This window comes from Dasypus novemcinctus, chromosome 15 (assembly GCF_030445035.2).
Source record: "Dasypus novemcinctus isolate mDasNov1 chromosome 15, mDasNov1.1.hap2, whole genome shotgun sequence".
Classification (NCBI taxonomy): Eukaryota; Metazoa; Chordata; class Mammalia; order Cingulata; family Dasypodidae; genus Dasypus; species Dasypus novemcinctus.
This window is the reverse complement of record NC_080687.1, coordinates 18,584,001-18,604,534: the sequence shown is the minus strand read 5'-3', so window position 1 is coordinate 18,604,534 and position 20,534 is coordinate 18,584,001. Positions and strand designations below refer to the sequence as shown.

Below are 20,534 nucleotides of genomic sequence, written 5' to 3'. Positions count from 1 at the left end.
TGGATACCTTCTAGTCACATTAAGCCTTGTGACTGCTCTGCATAAAGTAAGTACAAATGAAAATTATACATATCGGGCTTACATTCCAAATCCTCCCTTATTGGAAGCTCTTACATGGGCAGGTACTTCTTACCCTGTATATCTCAATGATTCTTTGGGTTTTCCAGGACCTATTGACCATTGTTTACCATTACATCCTGAAGAGGAACAGCGAACTTTAGAAAATGCTACATTTCCTTTCATACATCGTACTTTGTGTGTTGGCCCCTCCCCTTGCTTCATGCCCCATAATAGAAGTTTAATTACTATTGAAGGTACTGCATTATTTGTCATTACTTACATATCTCTATCATTTACTAAAATCAGTTGGCTTAATCATTCTTGTGAGTCATCTCGAGGTCTGCAATCAGTGATCAGTTTTATTGTCATGGCAATAATGCTGTTCAGTCTTTTAATGATTCCTATGGAAGAGTATGGGATCGGGCCACTGTGGGAGTTCCACTTCCTGCTAGACTGAACATTTCTTGGAATGTTGGTGTTAATAAGACCACTGTTATTACTACTGCATCTATATCATGGATAACTTTAGAAAATATTTCAGCAAATAGTGACAAGATCAAATGGCATAATTTGGGAAAATATATTCCACAACCATGGGATGATTCAGTAAACGTTACTCAACATTATCTGTGGAAATGGTTATTGGCTCTGCAATCCATATTGGTACACAAAGGAGGTCATAATGCTTCTAAATAAGTTAATTAAAGGGAGAAAAAATTTTTGCAGGCATGTGTTAGGGATCCTTTAGTGTTTGTATTAGGCACAATGGCTACTTTAACTGTTAAGGATACCAGTTTTCATTGCTCTAATTTGTTCTCTTAGAACTTGTGCTTCTTCCAGTGTCTGGTTGCATCCTTACAGTACTGTTCTCCTGGCTCGACGGAGGTGGAGTGTGGTTGCCAGTCATGCTACCTCACCCATGGCAGCTCACTGCTGAATGGCAGATTTTGTGGAATTTTTAAAATCATTACATTAAACATACTAAGCGCTTAATTACTGCTGCTTCTGTTGCTGGGGTAGCATTACATAATTCTGTTAACACTAAGGAATATGTTAATCATTGGCATAAAAATGCAAGTGACATGCAACATAGTCAAACTAAAGTAGATTTAGAATTGAGTAATCATGTTAATTATTTTAAAAATGCTATAATTCATCTTGGAGATACTGTGTATAATTTACAACTGAGACAAAACCTTAAATGTGATCGTGTAGTAGCAGAGAAGTCGGGTGTATGCGGTATCGAAGGCCAGGATGCGAGAACTCTGAGAAGGAAGTTGATTTATTTCAACCGGCCGGACTCGGCGAACTCCTGTCCTAATAAAAACCGAGCCCCAAATAGAATTTTTGGGTCCCTTTTATACAGAGGACATAAGAGTGGGGAGACAAATGGTGCTTGTATACAAAAAGAATTTTTGTTAGTTTCTTCAAGTGTTTTATCTGAGTATTGGATAGGTTATTTCCTCCAGGTAAGCTTGAATTAATGTATATCCCCCACATTCCAAGTCAGCTTTTAGCACCAATCCCCCACATTCCAGCTTACATCCTCCCTGAATATCCAAAGCCTATAGAGTTTATACTTCTCATTTGGCTTTCTAGGCATATTTGGATATAAAATAAGTTTGCACTTGTGCACAAGCTATATTAATTGGAATGAGTCTATTTTTGCATTACACCATTGCTTTTTTAAAAAAGATTTATTTATTTATTTCTCTCCCCTTTTCTCCCCAGCCCCAGTTGTCTGTTCTCTGTGTCTATTAGCTGCGTGTTCTTTGTCCACTTCTGTTGTTGTCAGCAGCATGGGAATCTGTGTTTCTTTTTGTTGCATCATCTTGCTGCATCAACTCTCCGTATGTGCGGTGCCATTCCTGGGCAAGCTAAAACTTACTTTAGCGCTGGGCAGTTCTCCTTACAGTGCACTCCTTGCACGTTAGGCTCCCCTACGTGGGGGACACCCCTGCATGGCACAGCACTCCTTGTGTGCATCAGCACTGCGCATGGGCCAGCTCCACACGGGTCAAACAGGCCCGGGGTTTGAACCGTGGACCTCCCATGTGGTAGAAAGACGCCCTAACCACTGGGCCAAGTCCGCTTGCCTGATTTTTAATAATAGTCACTACAACAGGTCAGAAATTCGGAATCATTTGCTAGGATATAAGCATAACTTAATGTTTAATATTTTAAAGTTGCAAAAACAAGCATTAGACATGTCACAAAATATGCTAAATATTCAATCTACAGATTTTTGGGATGAATTATCATCCAGTCTAAATGCCATTAACCCATTTCATTGGTGGAGTGATGAATTGATCCAGACTCCCTCTCTGGCAATGATTGGAGGAGTCCTACTATTATTTGTGAGTCTTGTTATTATGAGCAACTGCATAAAAAGGTTGTTACAAGCACAAATACAGCCTTTACAACTGATTCAAGCTGGACTGGCCCAAAAGTACCCCTAAAATATCCATAGTTCAGCTGGTAGTCAATGACAGGTAAGACTTTCAGAGGAAAGCAACCTAAGACAGGCTCAGTTGCTTGATTAAATAAAAAAAGGGGAATTGTGAGATGCTGTGGCCTTGAATAAGGCACAGTTATTATCTTGGAAAAGGGCACGAAGAATGATGATCCAGAAAATAAAAGGTGTGCCTAAGAGGAACTCAGCATCCTCCTAATTCCTGTTCTGTGTCCAAGGACATGAAGGAGAGGAAGTGGGAGTGACAATCATTTCCAGAGCTGGATAAGGAGAATTTATTAAGTAGGTCAGCAAAAGATATAAAAGGACAAGTTCAATAAAGGAAAATTGCCTCATTTCTTTGGAGATGATGGTCCCTTGAGCCCCGTTGTGTTGTGTCTTCTGTGTTTTTCTTTTCACCTCCGTGTTCATACAGGTTCCTGCAACAGTTAGTAAGCCAACAATTTAGTTGGCTAAATTGAAGACCACCAGCTGAGGAGCCCCTCAGCTCATTTACACAGAGGTTCCCGTTAGTATTTCCTTTGTCTTCTAATGCCTCACTTAAATATGAACAAATGGCTAATAATTACCAGAGTGTTGACTGAAGCAGCCATTATGCAAGACAGAAACCAAAATAAACAAACAAAAAAAAAGAGGAAATGGACAGAAAAATACCAAGAGGACAGGCTGAGGCAGTCTAGAAAAAGATCTTCTAGGGTTTAGGATACCAGGCAAAGGCTGGACTTCACCCAGAGGAGATAGGGACAAAGGTGGGGAATCTTGACCACAGAACTGTGAGTTGAAACCAGCAGCTACTGCTGCCGGCACCCTCCCCCACACTGAAGACACTTTAGAATACGCAGGCCTCCGGGCCTGTGACTACAGACACAGTGGGCTCCAGGGATCCACCACCCCAGGAAAGGGAAGAGAGAGGGCTGCAGCCTAAAGCTGACTCAGCTTCTGACCCACAAATTTGGTTTGCTGTGTCCCCCAGCCCTTCTAGACCGGGTGGAACCACACCCTGGTTTGCCCTGGGAGCCTGCACAGGACTGGAGAAAATCCCACCCTCACAATCACCCTCTCTTCTAGCCAGGATGCTTGTTGAGGATGCACCTCCCCAGGAAAGGGGAGAGACAGGGGGACACAGCCTAAGGCTGACTCAGCCTTTGACTCACAAATTTGGTCCCCTGTGTCCCAGGAGCCCTTCCAGACTGTGACATTGTTTCCCTGGGGAGCTGGCAAGGGGCTAAAGATACACGACCCTCCCAGTATCCTTCTCTACTAACTGGGGCTGATTGTTGAGGATTCAGAGGGGGGTGGAAATATTTCCTACCCAGGGAAAGGGAGGAGACTGCCAGAGAAGGCTGGAGAACTGTATCTGAGAAAGTTTGAATTACAAGGTTCTTAGCCTCCAGGCAGGAAGCTCTATCACATTGCTCCAGTCTGTGCTGCAACAAATACACTCTGACTAGGCACTGAACTGAGAGCTGCTAAAGAAAGCCATCTGCTGGCAGACCAAGGAAGTATACATGAGAAAATTAAGTAAGAGAGTTTTTCTGGCTGTTATAGTTTCCCACCAGTTTTGAGCAACCAGCAGGACAATCCTAACAATACAGGTCAAGCCAAGAATCAAAGAGCAGTGGTAACACACAGCCTCTCACCACTAAATCCCTACAAAAGAGAAAGAAATGGAGCATCTGAGTAAACTATATCCTAATCAGATGCCTAGACAACAGAAGAATTACAAGCCATACTAAGAAAATGGAAGACATTGCCCAAGAAAAGGAATATATGAAAGTCCCAGAGGAGATGCAGAATTTGAGAGAACTATTTAGCGAGATGTGCACAAACTTCCAAAATCAAATTAATAAGTTAAAAGACAATATGGCTATAGAGATGAATGATATCAAGAAGACACTGGGTGAACATGAAGAATTTGAAATCCTGAACAGAAACATAACAAAACTCATGGGAATGAAAGATACAATAGGTGAGTTAAAAAAACATATTAGGGGAAACGGACTTTGGCCCAGTGGTTAGGGCGTCCGTCTACCATATGGGAGTTCCGCGGTTCAAACCCCGGGCCTCCTTGACCCGTGTGGAGCTGGCCATGCGCAGTGCTGATGCGCGCAAGGAGTGCCGTGCCACGCAAGGGTGTCCCCCGCGTGCGGGAGCCCCACGCGCAAGGAGTGCATCCGTGAGGAAAGCCGCCCAGCGTGAAAAGAAAGTGCAGCCTGCCAAGGAATGGCGCCGCCCACACTTCCCGTGCCACTGACGACAACAGAAGCGGACAAAGAAACAAGACGCAGCAAATAGACACCAAGAACAGACAACCAGGGGAGGGGGGGAAATTAAATAAATAAATAAATCTTAAAAAAAAAAAAAAAAAACAGAGGCAAACAACAGCAGACTTGAAATGAAAAAAGAATAAGTGATACAGAAGACAGTACAGCTGAAATTGAAGAAGAAAATGGAAAAAATTGAGTAAGGGATCAGAGAGTTGAATAACAACACAAAATGCAACAAGAATACTTGTTATGGGAGTTCCAGGAGGAGAAGAGAAGGGAAAGGGGGTAAAAAGAGTATTTGAGGAAATAATAGAAATTCTCCCAACTCTCATGAAAGAAAAGAACTTACATGCCAAAGATAAAGAGAAAATTCTCAGAGCAGTAAGGGAGAAGCAAACTATCACATACAAGGGATGGCTAATAAGACTTGGCATGGATTTCTCTTCAGAAACCATGGAGACGAGAAGATGGTAGTATGATACAATAAGGATACCGAAAGAGAAAAATTGCCAGAATTCTTTATCCAGCAATATTGTCCTTCAAATGTGAAGGTGAGAATAAAATAGTCATATACAAATAGAAATTAAGAGAGTTTGCAAAATAGAATTCACATTTTCAGGAAATATTGAAGGAAACTTAGAACCTGAAACAAAAAGATTGGAGAGAGAGCTCTGGAGGAGAATACAGAAGAATAGAGAGGGGATAACAAGAAGAATAAAAAGATATATAAAAATATGATATGACGTATGAAAACCAAAGAATAAAATGGTGGAATAATGCATTTACAGTAATATCATTGAATGTGAATGGATTAAACTCCCCAATCAAAAGATACAGGCTGACAGAATGGATGAAAAAACACCAGCCATCCATATGCTGCTTACAAGAAACTAATCTTAGACCCAGGGATACTAACCGGCTGAAAGTGAGAGTTTGGAAAAAGATACTCCATGAAAATAATAAGGTAAAGAGTAGGGGTAGCTATACTAATATTGGACAAAACAGACTTTAAGTGCAAAAAAGTTACAAGTGATACAGAAGGCTTTTATGTATTACTAAAAAGGACAATCCACTAGGAAGATATAATAGTCGTAAATATCTATGCTCTTAACCAGGGTGTCCCAAAATATGAGATCAACTCTGGGAAAACTGAAGGGAGAAACAGACATCTCTGCAATAATCACTGGAGACTTCAACATCCTACTCACACCATTAGATTAAACAACTACACAGAATATCAACAAAGAAAAAGAGAACTTGAACAATATGAAGAACAAGTTAGACCTAACAGACATATTCAGAATGTTGCATCCAAACTCAATGGGTTATGCATTCTTCTCAAGTGCTTATGGATCTGCCTCCAGGACAGACCACATGTTAGGGTACGATACACTGCTCAACAAATATAAAAAGATTAAAATTATACAAAGCACCTTCTCAGATCATAACAGAATGAAACTGGAAATCATTAATAGGGAGGAAAACGTAAATTTGCAAATGTGTGGAGGCTGAACAACACACTCCTAAATAATCAGTGGGTCAAAGAAGAAATTACAAGGGAATTCACTAAATATATTAAGACAAATGAAAATGAGAGCACAACTTAGCAAAACTTAAGGGATACAGCAAATGCAGTCGAGAGGGAGATTAATAGTCCTAAACACCTATATTTAAAAAGAAAAAAGAGCTTCTTTCTTCACATATCTGCTTCTCTGTGTTTTTCTCCTGCGTGTTTACTTCCTGTGGCTCCAGCTTAAAACTCCAACAGCCCTTCTCTGCGGTGAGGTTTTTCTATGAGTCCCTGCCCACGATGTCCTACTGACATGGCCCAAAGGCTTAATCATTATTTAATCAAGTACAAGTGAAACCTCTGAATCCAATATAATCTAATATGCCCAGAGGAGCAGACCAGTTCACAAACATACCCAATGCTTACTTTTGGAATTCATAAACAATATCAAACTGCTACACCTAGCTAGACTAACAAAAAAGAAGATGCAAATAAATACAATCAGAACTGAAAAGGGGGATGTTACAACTGACCTCACAAATAAAAAGGATCATAAGAGGATATTAAGAGAAATGAGTTTGTCAACAAACTAGACAACCTAGATGAAATGGACAAATTGCTAGAAATGCACAAACAGCCTACACTGATGCCACAAGAATTACAAAAACTTAACAAACCAATCACCTTGAAAGAGATTGAATCAGGAAAGTGGAGTTGGCCCAGTGGTTAGGGCGTCTGTCTACCACATGGGAGGTCCAAGGTTCAAACCCAAGGCCTCCTTGTCCCATGTGATGCTGGCCCATGTGCAGCACTGATGCACGCAAGGAGTGCCGTGCCACACAGGGGTGTCCCCACGTAGGGGAGCCCCACACGCAAGGAGTGCGCCCCGTAAGGAGAGCCGCCCAGTGCAAAAGAAAGTGCAGCCTTCCCAGGAATGGTGCTGCACACACGGAGAGGTGACACAGCAAGATGACGCAACAAAAAAAGAAACAGATTCCCGTGCCGCTGACAACAACAGAAGTGGACAAAGAAGAAGATGCAGGAAATAGACTCAGAGAACAGACAACCAGGGTGGGGGCAGGGAAAGGGAGAGAAGTAAGTAAATAAATAAATCTTTTTTTTTTTTAAAAAAAGAAGGGGAACAAAAAGATAAAGAGAAGAGTAACAGAAGAGAAAATAAAATAAAATGATAGGATTGACCTGACTGGCTAAAACATCTAAGGAGTTTAAAAAAAAAATGAAGGAGAAAATCACAGAAATTAGACCAGAACATTTTCCATGACATAAGGATGAGTTTTCAGACTGAAAGAGTCTAGACTGCTTAGAATAATGGAAAATATGAAAAACACACACCAAAAAACATAACTGTGAAATTTCAGACAGATATAAAGAGACGATACTAAGGAGAATCTAATTACATCAACACTGGAAACCAAAAGAATAATGGAACAATGCCTTCAAAATTCTAAAGAATAAGTTATTTCCAGTATAGAATTCTGTACCCAAAATATTATTATAATTTGTGAGTGTAAAGCAAAGATATTTTTAGCTATATAAGCTCTCAAATATTTTGCCTCCCATGCTTCCCTTCTCAGGAAGCCCCTAGAGCAATGGTTCTTCTCAACTGCCCTGCCCAGGTAACAAATTTGGCAATGTCTGAGATAATTTTTGGTTATCACAGCTGGTGAGGGTGAATGTGGTAAACATCCAGTGAGTGGGTAGAGCAAGGGACACTGCTAAATATCCTACATTGCACTGGGCAGCCCCCTACTATAATGAAGTATCAGGCTCAAAATGTCAATTGTGCCAAGTTTGAAAGAGCTATCCTAGAAGACTGGCTCCACAAAATGAAGGAGTAAGAAGGCAAAAAAAAAAAAGGGTGGGGTGGGATCTATATTAGACAGGGTTCTCTAAGAAAACAGAATCAACAGGAGACATCTGTAAATAGTATGAGATTTTATAAAATTGTCTCACACAACTGTGTGGATGCACAAGTCCAAATTCTATAAGGCAGGCTACAAGTCAGGAACTCTGAAGAAGATCCTCTATGAACTCCCGAGGAGAAACAGAGATGGGAATTCTCTCCCTGAATGCTGAAATCACTTTTCCTTTTAAGGCCTTCGACTGATTGGATGAAACAATTCATTGTTGAAGGCAAGCTCCACAGTTGATTGTAAATATAATCAGCCATAGACACAGCAATCAACTCACTGATGATTAGAGTTCATCAATGTCCTTGCATTACAATTAGGCCAAGTGTTTGCTTGACCAAACAACTCCCCAAGTTGACCTCTTGTCAACTTGGCAGCCATACACATCACCTTAAATTACCTCTAGCAGAGCGGGTGTAGATCAGTGGTTGAGTGCCCACATCCGTCTTAGGTCCCAGGTTCAATCCCTGGTACCTCCTAAAAAAAAAGCACCTCTAAATAAAAAAGAATAACGGCCCTCCCCGCCTCCCCAAACAATACTCAACTGTCCTGCTGTACAACCAGAAACGCACTAAATCTCTCCAGAATAGGCAAGTTCTGGAGTAAGACTCACTCTTAAACTTGACATCCTTAAATATCAGAACATGAAACTAATACAACTTATGTCATATGAGAAGGGGATAAAATAGGGAAGAAAACAAAGGTATTGCCCTACCCCCAAATCCCTTCCGGCAGCCCGCCCCTCCCCACCCCTCGCCCCACAAGGACGCCTCGTCCGATCCTCTCTCCTTCCATCCCCCCCTTCAGCCTCAAATGGACTTTCTCCAAAGGCTTCCTTCCCTCCCCCAGTGGATCTCTCCTCCCGGGTATTCTGGCCCGCGCCTCCTCCCGTCAGTCCCTACACACCCTAGGGATTCCTTATCATCTTCTCCCTCATCTCTAGCCCCGCACGAACCTTTCCCCTAGGACGCCTCCTCTCTCATCAGGCACTCCTCCCACTCCCCATGCGAGCTCCAAAGCCTTCCTTGTCTCTCTCTCCGGAGCCGCAGTAACCCCTCCCGCTCCCGTGACGGACCCAGGACGCTAGGGTCCTTCGGGTGCTGTAGGAACGCGGACAGCTCTTGCTCTTGGAACTCCACGGAAGCCCTGCCCACTTCCGGGGGTCCACGACCCTCCGGCGCGCCCGCCTCGACGGTGATTGGATTCTGGCTCGTGTCACTCCGGGATCCGTGCCTCACCATTGGTGGAAGTCACGCACGGTCACGTCCACTCGCCGAGCGGAGGATCGACAACCAGGACCGCGAGGAGTCTTTGAGGGTGAATGTCGCAGCCGGTTTTCCCCCAGCGGTTTACGTGCTCCCATGATGGCGACGGCTCCAGTCACAGAGGGGCTGAGTGTCCCTGCGGTTTCGGTGGCTGCGCCGGATGGCAACGTCGAGTCTCCTGAAATCGAAGCCGGAGGAGTCGGAGCAGCCGGCGAAGAGAAGGGCGCAGCCATGACTGGAGCGGAGGTCTTCGGAGACAGCGAGGAAGACGGCGAGGATGTGTTCGAGGTGGAGAAGATCTTGGACATGAAGACCGAGGGGGTAAGTGCACGGCCTGGAGAACAGTGCCCGCCGCCTCGTCACGCTCTGCAGGCTGAAGTCGCGCGAGCGGTTCCCTGGGTTGTGGAGAGAGAAGGAGGTGCGCGGTAGGATGCCGAGGCCTTGGAGGGTCTCTCTATTCATCAGAGCCCCCTGCTTGAGCTTCCATCGCGTTGAGAGCTCTGTGGAGGACTGCAGGGAGGAAAGAAGCACAGCTCTCTCGCAATTCGCAGGGTGAAAGAATGGTAGCATATGTAACATAAGCAGGCAAAATGAACATTATTGTCAGAGCTAAACGTAAACATACAAATCACTGGGGAAGTAGAACGGCATTCTTTGGGATATGTCTGTGAAGATATGTTTCAGGAAGTTTTTAAAGAATGTTGTGGCTTAAGAGGTGCAGACTATTGAAGGGTTTCTATGGCCATCAATATTTGGATACACGATTGGGACCACGGCTTTCTGCTTGGAAATGTTGAAACCGAAATAATGCTTCTCTTCATAGTCCATTGTCCACACCATCGTTAGTGTTTTTTCCAAAACCATTAATTCTCTGGTTATCACACTATGCCTTAACACAGTTCTCCTGACCTGCCCTGTTCACTTCCCTTTCCCTCGTGGTCCTTCAAGGCAGCAGAGTCTGTTTCAATGTGAAAACTTTTTTTTCCCTTCCCTATTTGGTTTTTTATTTTGATAAAATATACATAACTAAAATTTACTGTTTTAACCATTGAAGATGTTAGTAGTATATATGCAACCTAAAATTTCCCACTTTACCGCTTTCAGTTATACAATTCAGATTCAGTGGTGTTTAATTACTTTCACAGTTTTGTGTCACCATCCATTACCAAAACATTTTAACCATTGTTTCAATAGTTGTACAAGTCAGTGGCTTTAAGTGCATTTATGATGATGATGTATAACCTTCACCACTGCTCTAGCACATTTTCATCATCCCAAGTAGAAACTCTTGTACTCATTAAGCCATAACTACTGGTTGCCTCTACCTCTAACCTCTGGTAACCTTTGTTCTACTTTCTGACTAAATTTGCCTATATTAAATACTTCTTATAAGTGGAATCATATGAGATTTGTCCTTTTGTGCCTGCCTTATTTCACTCAACATAATATTGTCAAGGGTCATTCATGATATAGCATGTATAAGAACTTCATTCCTTTTACTACTAAATAATATTCCATTGTATGTATATATATATATTTTGTTTGTTCATTCATCTGTGGACACTTAGATTGTTACTACCTTTTGGCTCTTAAAAATAATGCTGCTAGAAACATAGGTATACAAGTTTCTTCTATTCAAGTGACTGCTTTCTTGATAATGTCCCTTGATTGTCTTACGAAAATTTTTAATTTGATGAAGTCTAGTTTATCTGGGTTCTTTTTCTTTTACTAGTGCTTTCGATGTAAATTCTAAGAATCTGTTGCCTAATACAAGATCCTGAAGGTATTTCCCTTATATTTTCTTTAATTTTGTGATTTTAGTGTCTAAATTTAAATCATTGGTCCATTTTGAATTAATTTTCATATATGATGTGAGGAAGGGTTTATTAATTCTTTTACATGTGGACCAGTTTTCCCAGCACCATCTATTGAAGAGACTATTCTTTCCCATTGTAAGTTTTGAAATCAGGAAGTGTGACTTCTCCAATTTCATGATTGTTTTGGCTATTTGTGGCCTCTTGCAATTCCTTATGATTTTGAGAATTGAATTTACCATTTCTGTGGAAAAAGGCTGCTGGGATTTTGATATGGATTGCAGTGAATCTGTAAAATGCTCTAGGCAGTACTGACATTTTTTTTTTTTAAGATTTATTTATTTCTCTCCCCATCCCGCGGCCCCCCCCCCCCCCCCCCCCCCCGTTGTCTGCTCTCTGTGTCCATTCTCTGTGTGTTCTTCTGTGTCCACTTGAATTCTTGTCAGCGGCACTGGGAATCTTTGTCTCTTTTTGTTGCTTCATTTTGCTCCATCAGTTCTCCGTGTGTGTAGCACCACTTCTGGGCAGGCTGCACTTTTTTCACGTGGGACAGCTCTCCATGTGGGGCACACTACTTGCATGTCGGGCTCCCCGACATGGAGAACACCCCTGCGTGGCACAGCGCTCCTTGTGTGTATCAGCACTGTGTGTGGGCGAGCTCACCACACAGGTCAGGAGGCCCTGGGTTTGAACTCTGGACCTCCCATATGGTAGGCAGGTGCTCTATCAGTTGAGCCAAATCCGTTTCCCAGTATTGGCATCTTAACAATACTAAGTTTCTAATCCATGAACACAGGTGTCTTTCCATTTATTCTGATCTTTTAAAATTTCTTTCAGCAATGTTTTGTAGTGTTCATTGTACAAGTCTTTCACCTCCTTGGTTAAATTTATTCCTAGGTTATTTTATTCTTTTAGATACAATTGTAAATGGAATTGTTTTCTTGATTTCAGATTGTTGCTGGTTTATAGAAATACAACTAGTTTTGCACATTGATTTTGTACACAGCAGATTTGCTGGATTAGTTTATTAGCACTAACTTTTTTTTTTTAAGATTTATTTTATTTATTTCTCCTCTCCCTCATTGTTTTGCTCTCACTGTCTGCTCTCTGTGTCTGTTTGTTGTGTGCTTATCTTTTTAGGAGACACCAGGAACCAAGCCTGGGACCATCCATGTAGGAGGGAGGTGCCCATTGGCTTGAGCTACTTCTGCTTCCTTGTTTGTGTGTGTGTGTGTATTCTTTAGGGTGTTCCACTTTTAAAATCATGTCATCTTTGAACAGAGATAATTTTGCTTCTTAATTTGTAATTTGGATGACTTTTGCTTCCTTTTTCTTAGCTAATTGCTTTGGCCAGGACCTCTAGATTGCATATTCAACTTCCATGTTGAATATCTGTGGAGAAAATGGACAACTTTGTCTTGTTCCTGATCTTAAGGAAAAGTTTTAGGTCTTTAATGAGTGTAATGTTGGTGGGATTTTTTAATATATGACCTTTTTCAGTTGGAGAAAATTTCATTCTGTTACTGGTTTTCTCATTGTTTTTTATCATTAAAGGGTGTTGGATTTTTTAAAATACATTTTCTGCATCAACTGAAATAACCATGTGGGTTTTTTCCATCATTCTGTTGTATTATATTGATTTTCTTAAGTTGAGCCACCCTTGCATTCTGGGGGGAAAACCCATTTGGTCATGGCTGCTGAATTAAGTTTGCTAGTATCTTGTTGAAGGTTTTTGTGTCTATATAAGGGATGTGAAAGCCTTTTTTGACTCAACTCTCATCTATGAGAGGTGCTCAATTGGTTGAGCCACCTCAGCTCCATGGTTTGTTGTGTTTCTCATTGTCTTTCCTCTTTTTGTTTCTTTCTTGTGTCATCTTGTTGCATCATCTCGCCATGCTTGCCCATTGCGCCAGCTCACTGTCTTGCTCATCTTCTCCAGGAGGCACTGGGAATCTAACCCAGGACCTCCCATGTGGTAGGCAGGAACTCAATTGCTTAAGCCACATCCACTTCCTCATGGTGGTTTTGATTTGCATTTCCCTAATATCTAATGATGTTGAGCATCTTTTCATGTGTTTTTTAGTCATTTGTATATCCTCTTGGGGAAATATCTATTCAAGTCTTTTGCCTTTTTTGGATGATAAATACATTTCATTATTTATTTCTATGTTTAAGTTCTCACAGTAGGTTTTTACAAGTTGGTGAACACTGACAAATTCTTTCTCCCACAGAGCTATAACCAAACATTCTGAGGCAGTATAAATATATAGTTGAACAATAATACATATCAATATTTTATCAATTATATAATTATACACATTGTCAAGTGTCTAAATTTAAATTACATAGTACAAAACATAAAATATTAGATGTCTGCTGAATACATTAATAGAAACCTATATCTTTTTTTGCAAGAGGTTGGGAATGGAGGGAAAAAAATCACACTTCAAACAAAAATAATAGTTGGTAAACAATTTCCAATAGATAAGGAAAAAATTGCAAGAATTTCAGAGATTTTATGATTAAGCATTATTGTAGGGCTTCCAGGAAGATGACAGATTAGAGACACAGGACTCACTTCTATCCCAGTAAAACAGCATGAGGACAGGCAGAAATGGACTAGAGAAAAAATATTCTAGGGTTTAGGACATCAGAGGAAAGCTGAACACCACCTAGAAGAGAGAGCGGCAAAGGAAAAGAATCTTTATGGGAAAACTGAGTAAAGCTGCACCTGCAGCCACCGGCACCCATTCCCTGCTCCTCTCAGAGCAGGCAACTTTGGATTCTTCAGCCTTTGGCCAATGACCACAGACAGAAGGAGCTGCAGGGGTCCACCTCCCCAGGAAAGGGGAGAGATAGGTATGCAGCCTAAGACTGATTCAGCTTTTGGCCAACTAATGTGGTTTGCTGTGTCCCAGCAGAATAGAAAATAGAAATTTAGCAGAGCTATGGGAATGAAAGGCAAAATAGATAAGATAAAAAACACATGAGGCACACAACAGCATACTCAAAATGATAGAACAACAAGTGATGTGGAAGACAGAACAGCTGAAATTGAAGAAAGAGATGAACAGAGAGAAAAGAATGGAAAAAATTGAGCAGGAGCTCAGTGATATGAATGATAACATGAAGTGCAACAACATATGTGTCATGGGAGTTCCAGAAGTAGAAGAGAAGGGAAGAGGGTCAGAAACAGTATTTGAGGAAATAATGGCTAAAAATTTCCCATCTCTCATGAAAGAAATTAATTTACATGTCCAAGAAGCATAGCATAACCTTATCAGAATAAATCCAAATAGAGGGCGGTGGACTTGGCCCAGTGGTTAGGGTGTCCGTCTACCACATGGGAGGTCCGCAGTTCAAACCTGGGCCTCCTTGAACCGTGTGGAGCTGGCCCATGCGCAGTGCTGATGTGCGCAAGGAGTGCCGTGCCAGGCAGGGGTGTCCCCCGTGTAGGGGAGCTCCACGAGCAAGGAGTGTGCCCCATAAGGAGAGCCGCTCAGTGCAAAAGAAACTGTAGCCTGCCCAGGAATGGTGCCGCACACATGGAGAGGTGACGCAGAAAGATGATGCAACAAAGAGAAACACAGATTCCCGTGCCGCTGACAACAACAGAAGTGGACAAAGAAGACGCAGCAAATAGACACAGAGAACAGACAACTGGGGTGGAGGGGGAAGGGGAGAGAAATAAATAAATAAATAAATCTTAAAAAAAAATCCAAATAGACTTACTCCAAGACTCACACTACTAAGAATGTCAAATGCCAAAGGTAAATAGAAAATTTTGCAGCACGGGAGAAGAAAATCATCACATACAAGGGATGCCCAGTAAAACTTAGTGCAGATTTCTCATCAGTAATCATGGATGTGAGAAGCCAGTGGTAGGATGTAATCAGGACCCTTAAAGAGAAGAGTTGGGGAAGCAGATGTGGCTCAAGTGATAAGGCCTCCGCCTCCCATATGGGAGGACCCAGGTTCGATCCCTGGGACCTGCTGGTGAAAAAGAAGAGAAAGCATGCCTGTGCGGTGAGCCAGTGCCCACACAGTGACTAGGTGCTTGCACAAGTGCCTGTGTGGTGAGCCAAGTCCCCATGTGAGTGCCCATGTGGTGAGCCAGGTCCTGTGCAAGTGAGTCATGCAGCAAGATGATGCAACAAAAAGAGAGACAAAGGGGAGAGACAGAGCGCAGCAGAGACCAGGAACTGAGGTGAAGCAGTTGACAGGGAACCTCTCTCCACATCAGAGGTCCCCAGGATCAAATCCCTCTGAATCCTAGAGGCAGAAGATGAGAAGACAAAAAAGAGAAATAGATTCAGAACATTAAACAGTGAATGGACACAGAAAAAAAGCAGCAGGGTAGGGAAAAAAATCTTTTAAAAAAAGAGAGAAGAGTTGCCAGCTGAGAACTCTTAAACAGAAAAATTGTTCTCCAAATACAAAGGTGAGTTTAAAATACAAATAAACAGAAACCAAGTAAGTTAATCCACCTCTGCAGGAAGCATTAAAGGGAGCATTACATCCTGAAAGAAAAAGACAGGTAAGACTTGGAGAAGAGTGTAGAAGGAAAGACTGGCAGAAAGGATAACCAAGAAGACAGACCAAAATATGATAAGACATGTGAAATCCAAAGAACAAAAAGGTGGAAGTAAATAATGCTTTTACAGTAATGTCATTTGACTGTGAATGGATTAAACTCCCCAATCAAAAGATATAGACTGACATAACGGTTAAAAAAAACATGAACCATCCATATGCTCTCTACAACAACTTACCTTAGACTCAGGGATACAAATCAGCTGGAAGTGAAGGGTTGGGAAAAGATACTCCATGCAAACAGTAACGTGTTGAAGCAAGATGGCGGGCAATCTTTTCCTGGTGTCTGCCTTCACCTCCACGCTTCTGCACAGGCTCAGTTGCTTTACTCCCATCCAGATTTCAGCTGCAGGCTATCAGGCATAAGCTCATCTACTCTTGAGCTGCTCCATGGGCCTGGCTCTTGGGGGCTTCATGCTTAAGCAATCCTCTAGTCATCTCTCATCTGGCATAGGACTTGTAAAGCTTCGTAGGGCTTTTTTGCTTGCAGCTCAGCTGTGGGCAAAAGTGGAATGTTTTCTCTCACATGGCAGAATCAAACATGGTAGCTCCCTCTATCCTGTGCCTGTTTGTGTGGGTCCATTTATATCAACCCAGCAAGGGGGTGGGGACTCAACCTGAGTCACCACCCACAAATGTAATTCAATCAAATGGCCTAAAGCCATCTTATAAAATAATCTAATTAAAGTTCCCTAACTAAGGAAACAGAGGTGGCTCAACCAATAGGGCTCCCCTCTACCATATAGGAGACCCAGGGTTTGATGCCCAGGGCCTCCTGGTCAGGGCAAGCTGGCCCACGTGGCGAGCTGGCCTACGTGGAGTGTTGGCCCAAGTGGGAAAGCTGCCCCGCGCAGGAGTGCTGGCTGACGTGGAGAGCTGGTGCAACAAAATGATGCAGCAAGAGACATGGGAGAGAAAATAAGAAGACGTAGCAGAACAGGGAGTTGAGGTGGCGCAAGAGAGTAATCACCTCTCTCCCACTCCAGGAGGTCCCTGGATCAGTTCCTGGAGCCACCTAATGAGAATACAAGCAGACACAGAAGAACACACAGCAAATGGACACAGAGAGCAGACAACGGGTGGAACTGGGGGGCAGGAATAAATAAAATAAATATTTTTAAAAATCCCCTAACTAAACTTAATGCAGTCAAAAAGTGTCACACCCAGAGGAACAGATTAGTTTACAAATACCTTTCTCTTTTGGGAAGTCATAAGATAATCCGAAACTGCCACAATACCATTGAAAGGGCTGTTGTAGCTATACTAATATTGGACAAAACAGACTTTAAATGCAAAAAAGGTATGAGATACAGAAAGCTGTTATATATTAGTAAAAAGGACAATCTGTCAAGAAGAAATAACAGTTATAAATATCTGTGCACCTAACTAGCGTGCCCCAACATATATGAGGTAAATGCTGGAAAAAATGAAGGGAAAACTAGACATCTCTACAATAATATTTGGAGACTTCAACACACCACTCACATTATTAAATAGAACGACTAGACAGAAGATCAACAAGGAAACAGAACTTGAACAATATGATAAATGAGCTAGACCTAACAGACATATATGCAGAATGTTGCATCCCAGATCATTAGGTTATACATTCTTCTCAAATGCTTATGGATCTTTCTCCAGGAAAGACCACATGTTAGGACAGAAAACAGGTCTCAAAAACATAAAAAGAATTATACAAAGCAACTTCTCAGGTCATAATGGAATGAAGCTGGAAATTAATCATATATGGGAAAAACAGAAACTCCATAAATGTGTGACCAAGAACACCACAAAACTGAGGAATATGTTTATTCATTGAAGATTGTGGCCTAATTATACAGCTGGTTCCAACGCACTGGCAAAATAGGTGGCAGTAGTGACTGCAGGGCAGGGTTTACCAGTGGTTGTTGTGGGACAGCAGCAGTGCAGGTGGTTGCAGTGGCATTAGGCTCTACCATGCAGTGAGCAACTCCAAGGAGAGCATGTGGCCATGGGAGGCAATACACACACCATGGCCTTGCCCAATTTTTAATTGGGGTGTTTGTCTTCTCATTGTTGAGTTCCAGCATCTCTTTATACTAGATTTTTTTTTAAACAGGCAAGGTGACTTTATTTATAGCTACCTTGGTAGGCAAAAGAGAGTAGAAGTCAACTCCCTATTCAACCTTTACCAGACAAGTGGTTTCCAGATATATTCTCTTATTGAGTAGGTTGTCTTTTCACATTCATGATGAAGTCCTTTCAGGAACAAAAGCTTTTAATTTTGATGAGGTTCCATTTATTCTTTCTTTTGTTGCTTTGAGTATAAACTCTAAGAACCCACTGAAGGAAGCGTATGTGACTCAAGCAATTGGGCTCCTGTCTACCATATGGGAGGTCCAGGGTTGGATGCCCAGGGTGTCCTGGTGAAGGCACACTGGCCCATATGGCAAGCTGGCCCACACGGAGTGCTGGCCTGAGCAGAGTACAGCCCTGTGCAGGAGTGCTGGCCCACATAGAGAGCTGACACAGCAAGATGACGCAACACAGAGAGACAAAGAGAGAATAAGAGACACAGCAGATCAGAGAGCTGAGGTGGCGCAAGAGAATGATCACCTCTCTCCCACTCCAGAAGGTCCCAGGATCGGTTCCCAGAGCTACCTAATGTGTACAGAAGAACACACAGCGAATGTAAGCAGACAATGGAGAGAGGGGGAGAAATAAATAAATCTTAAAAAACAAAACAAAACAGAACCCATTGACTACACAGGATCCTAAAGATGCTTCCAGATGTTTTCTTCTAGGAGGTGTTTTTGTTGTTTTTGTTGTTTTTCCATTTTATCTTATAGGAGATTTATTGTTCTCGTTCTTATATTTGGTCCTTACTCCATTTTAGGTTAATTTTTGATTATGGATATCCAGCTATCCAGCACCATTAGTTGAAGAGACTTCTTTCACAACTGAGTGGATTTGGCAGCCTTGCCAAAAATCAGTTGGTCATTGTATTGGTTTGAGTCTTTTGTGGACCCCAGAAAATTATGTTCTCAAATTGAACCTATTGTGAACCTTTGATTAGATTAGATCAGTTAAGGGCCATTTAGTTAGATTGCTCCAGTAAAGTGTAGCCCAAAATGAAACTTAATCTTATTACTGGAGTCCTTTATTAATGAAGGAATAAAAGCTGCAGACACAGCAAAAATGCTGCTGAAACAGAAGCCCCCAGTAGTTAAAATCAGTGAACCTGGGAGAGGGAAGAGCTACAGATGGAGCAACCCAAAGCTGAAACCAATGAGGCCTGGAAGTGAGGGGAGAGATGAACAGACCCCACCATGTTCCTGATCACCCACAGCTGAGCTTAGGGAGAAGGTGAGCCTGAAGGAGAAGGCAGAGACTGGGAGAGCTGCCATTTGTGCCTTCCCGCATGGCAGGAGTCCAGGATTGCCGGCACCTGACCTTCAGAGAGAGGGCTTCACTGATGCCTTGATTTATGTATTTTTCCCAGCCTCAGAACTGTAAGCTTTTAACCTAATAAATTTCTGTTACAAAGCCAACCCATTTCTAGTACATTGCTCCTAGTAGCTTTTAGCAAACTAAAATCACCATGATGTGATGGTCTATTTCTGAACTTTCAGTTAGAGTTCATTGGTCTCTGTATCTGTTCTTGAGACAGTACCATGCTGTCTTGACCTCTGTTATAAGCTTTAAAGTCAGGAAGTGTGAGTTCTCTGACTTAGTTCTTTTTTAAGATTTATTTATTTTTATTTCTTTCTTTCCCCTCCCCCGCCGCTGTCTGCTCTCTGGCTCTCTGTGTGTATTTGCTGCGTGTTCTTTGTCCGATTCTGTTGTCAGCGGCACGGGAATCTGTGTTTCTTTTTGTTGCATCATCTTGTGTGTCAGCTCTCCGTGTGTGCGGTGCCATTCTTGGGCAGGCTGAACTAACTTTCACTCTGGGCAGCTCTCCTTATGGGAGCACTCCTTGTGCATGGGGCTCCCCTACGCAGAGACACCCTTGCATGGCATGGCACTCCTTGCGCGCATCAGCACTGCGCATGGGCCAGCTCTACACGGGTCAAGGAGGCCCTGGATTTGAACCGCGGACCTCCCATGTGGTAGACGGACGCCCTATCCACTGGGCCAAGTCTGCTTCCCTTAGTTCTTTTTCAAGATGTTTTTGGCTATTCAGAGCCCCTTACCCTTCCAAATAAATTTGACGATTTGATTTTCTGTTTCTGCAAAGCAGGCTGTAGAATTTTGATTGGGATTGCATTGAATCTGTAAATCATTTTGGGTAGAACTGATATCTTAACAATATTTAGTCTTCTAATCCATGTGCATGGGATGTCCTTCCATTTATTTCAGTCTTTGATTTCATTTAGCAAATTTTTATTGTTTTCCTCGTGTAAGTAGTTTACATCCTTGGTTTAATTTATTCCTAGATATTTGTTTTTTTAGTTGATATTGTAAATGGAATTTTTTCCTTGATTTCTTCCTCAGATTGTTCATTACTACTGCATAGAAACACTGCTGATCTTTGCGTGTTGATCTTTTACCCTGCCACTTTGTGAAATTCATTTATTCGCTCTAGTAGCTTTTTTGTAGCTTTTTCAGAACTTTGTATAAGTAGGGACATGTCATCTGCAAT

The 20,534-nt window shown here is 42.1% G+C and overlaps 1 protein-coding gene and 2 long non-coding RNA genes across 6 annotated transcripts in view; 2 read left to right on the top strand and 1 right to left on the bottom strand.

Annotated features, from left to right (window-relative positions):
• LOC139436523 (uncharacterized) lies at positions 1–1,053 on the top strand. Its single transcript, XR_011645800.1, has 2 exons — positions 1–46; positions 883–1,053. It is a non-coding gene; the product is annotated as an uncharacterized lncRNA (long non-coding RNA).
• A 1,731-nt stretch (positions 1,054–2,784) lies between these two features.
• LOC101425093 (uncharacterized) lies at positions 2,785–9,370 on the bottom strand. The gene is made up of 3 exons (XR_187739.5): positions 9,197–9,370; positions 8,642–8,718; positions 2,785–2,952 (listed from the first exon to the last, which is right to left on the bottom strand). It is a non-coding gene; the product is annotated as an uncharacterized lncRNA (long non-coding RNA).
• A 130-nt stretch (positions 9,371–9,500) lies between these two features.
• The window catches only part of MPHOSPH8 (M-phase phosphoprotein 8), a 69,274-nt gene continuing 58,240 nt past the window's right edge, over positions 9,501–20,534 (top strand). For 2 of the 4 annotated variants that reach the window (XM_071208197.1, XM_071208198.1), the window contains exon 1: positions 9,501–9,827. In XM_071208197.1, coding sequence (XP_071064298.1) covers positions 9,603–9,827 — 225 coding nt within the window. In that variant the 5' untranslated portion in view covers positions 9,501–9,602. The remainder of the gene's footprint in view (positions 9,828–20,534) is intronic. The other 2 variants (XM_004446707.5, XM_058276353.2) reach the window with 2 other exon arrangements.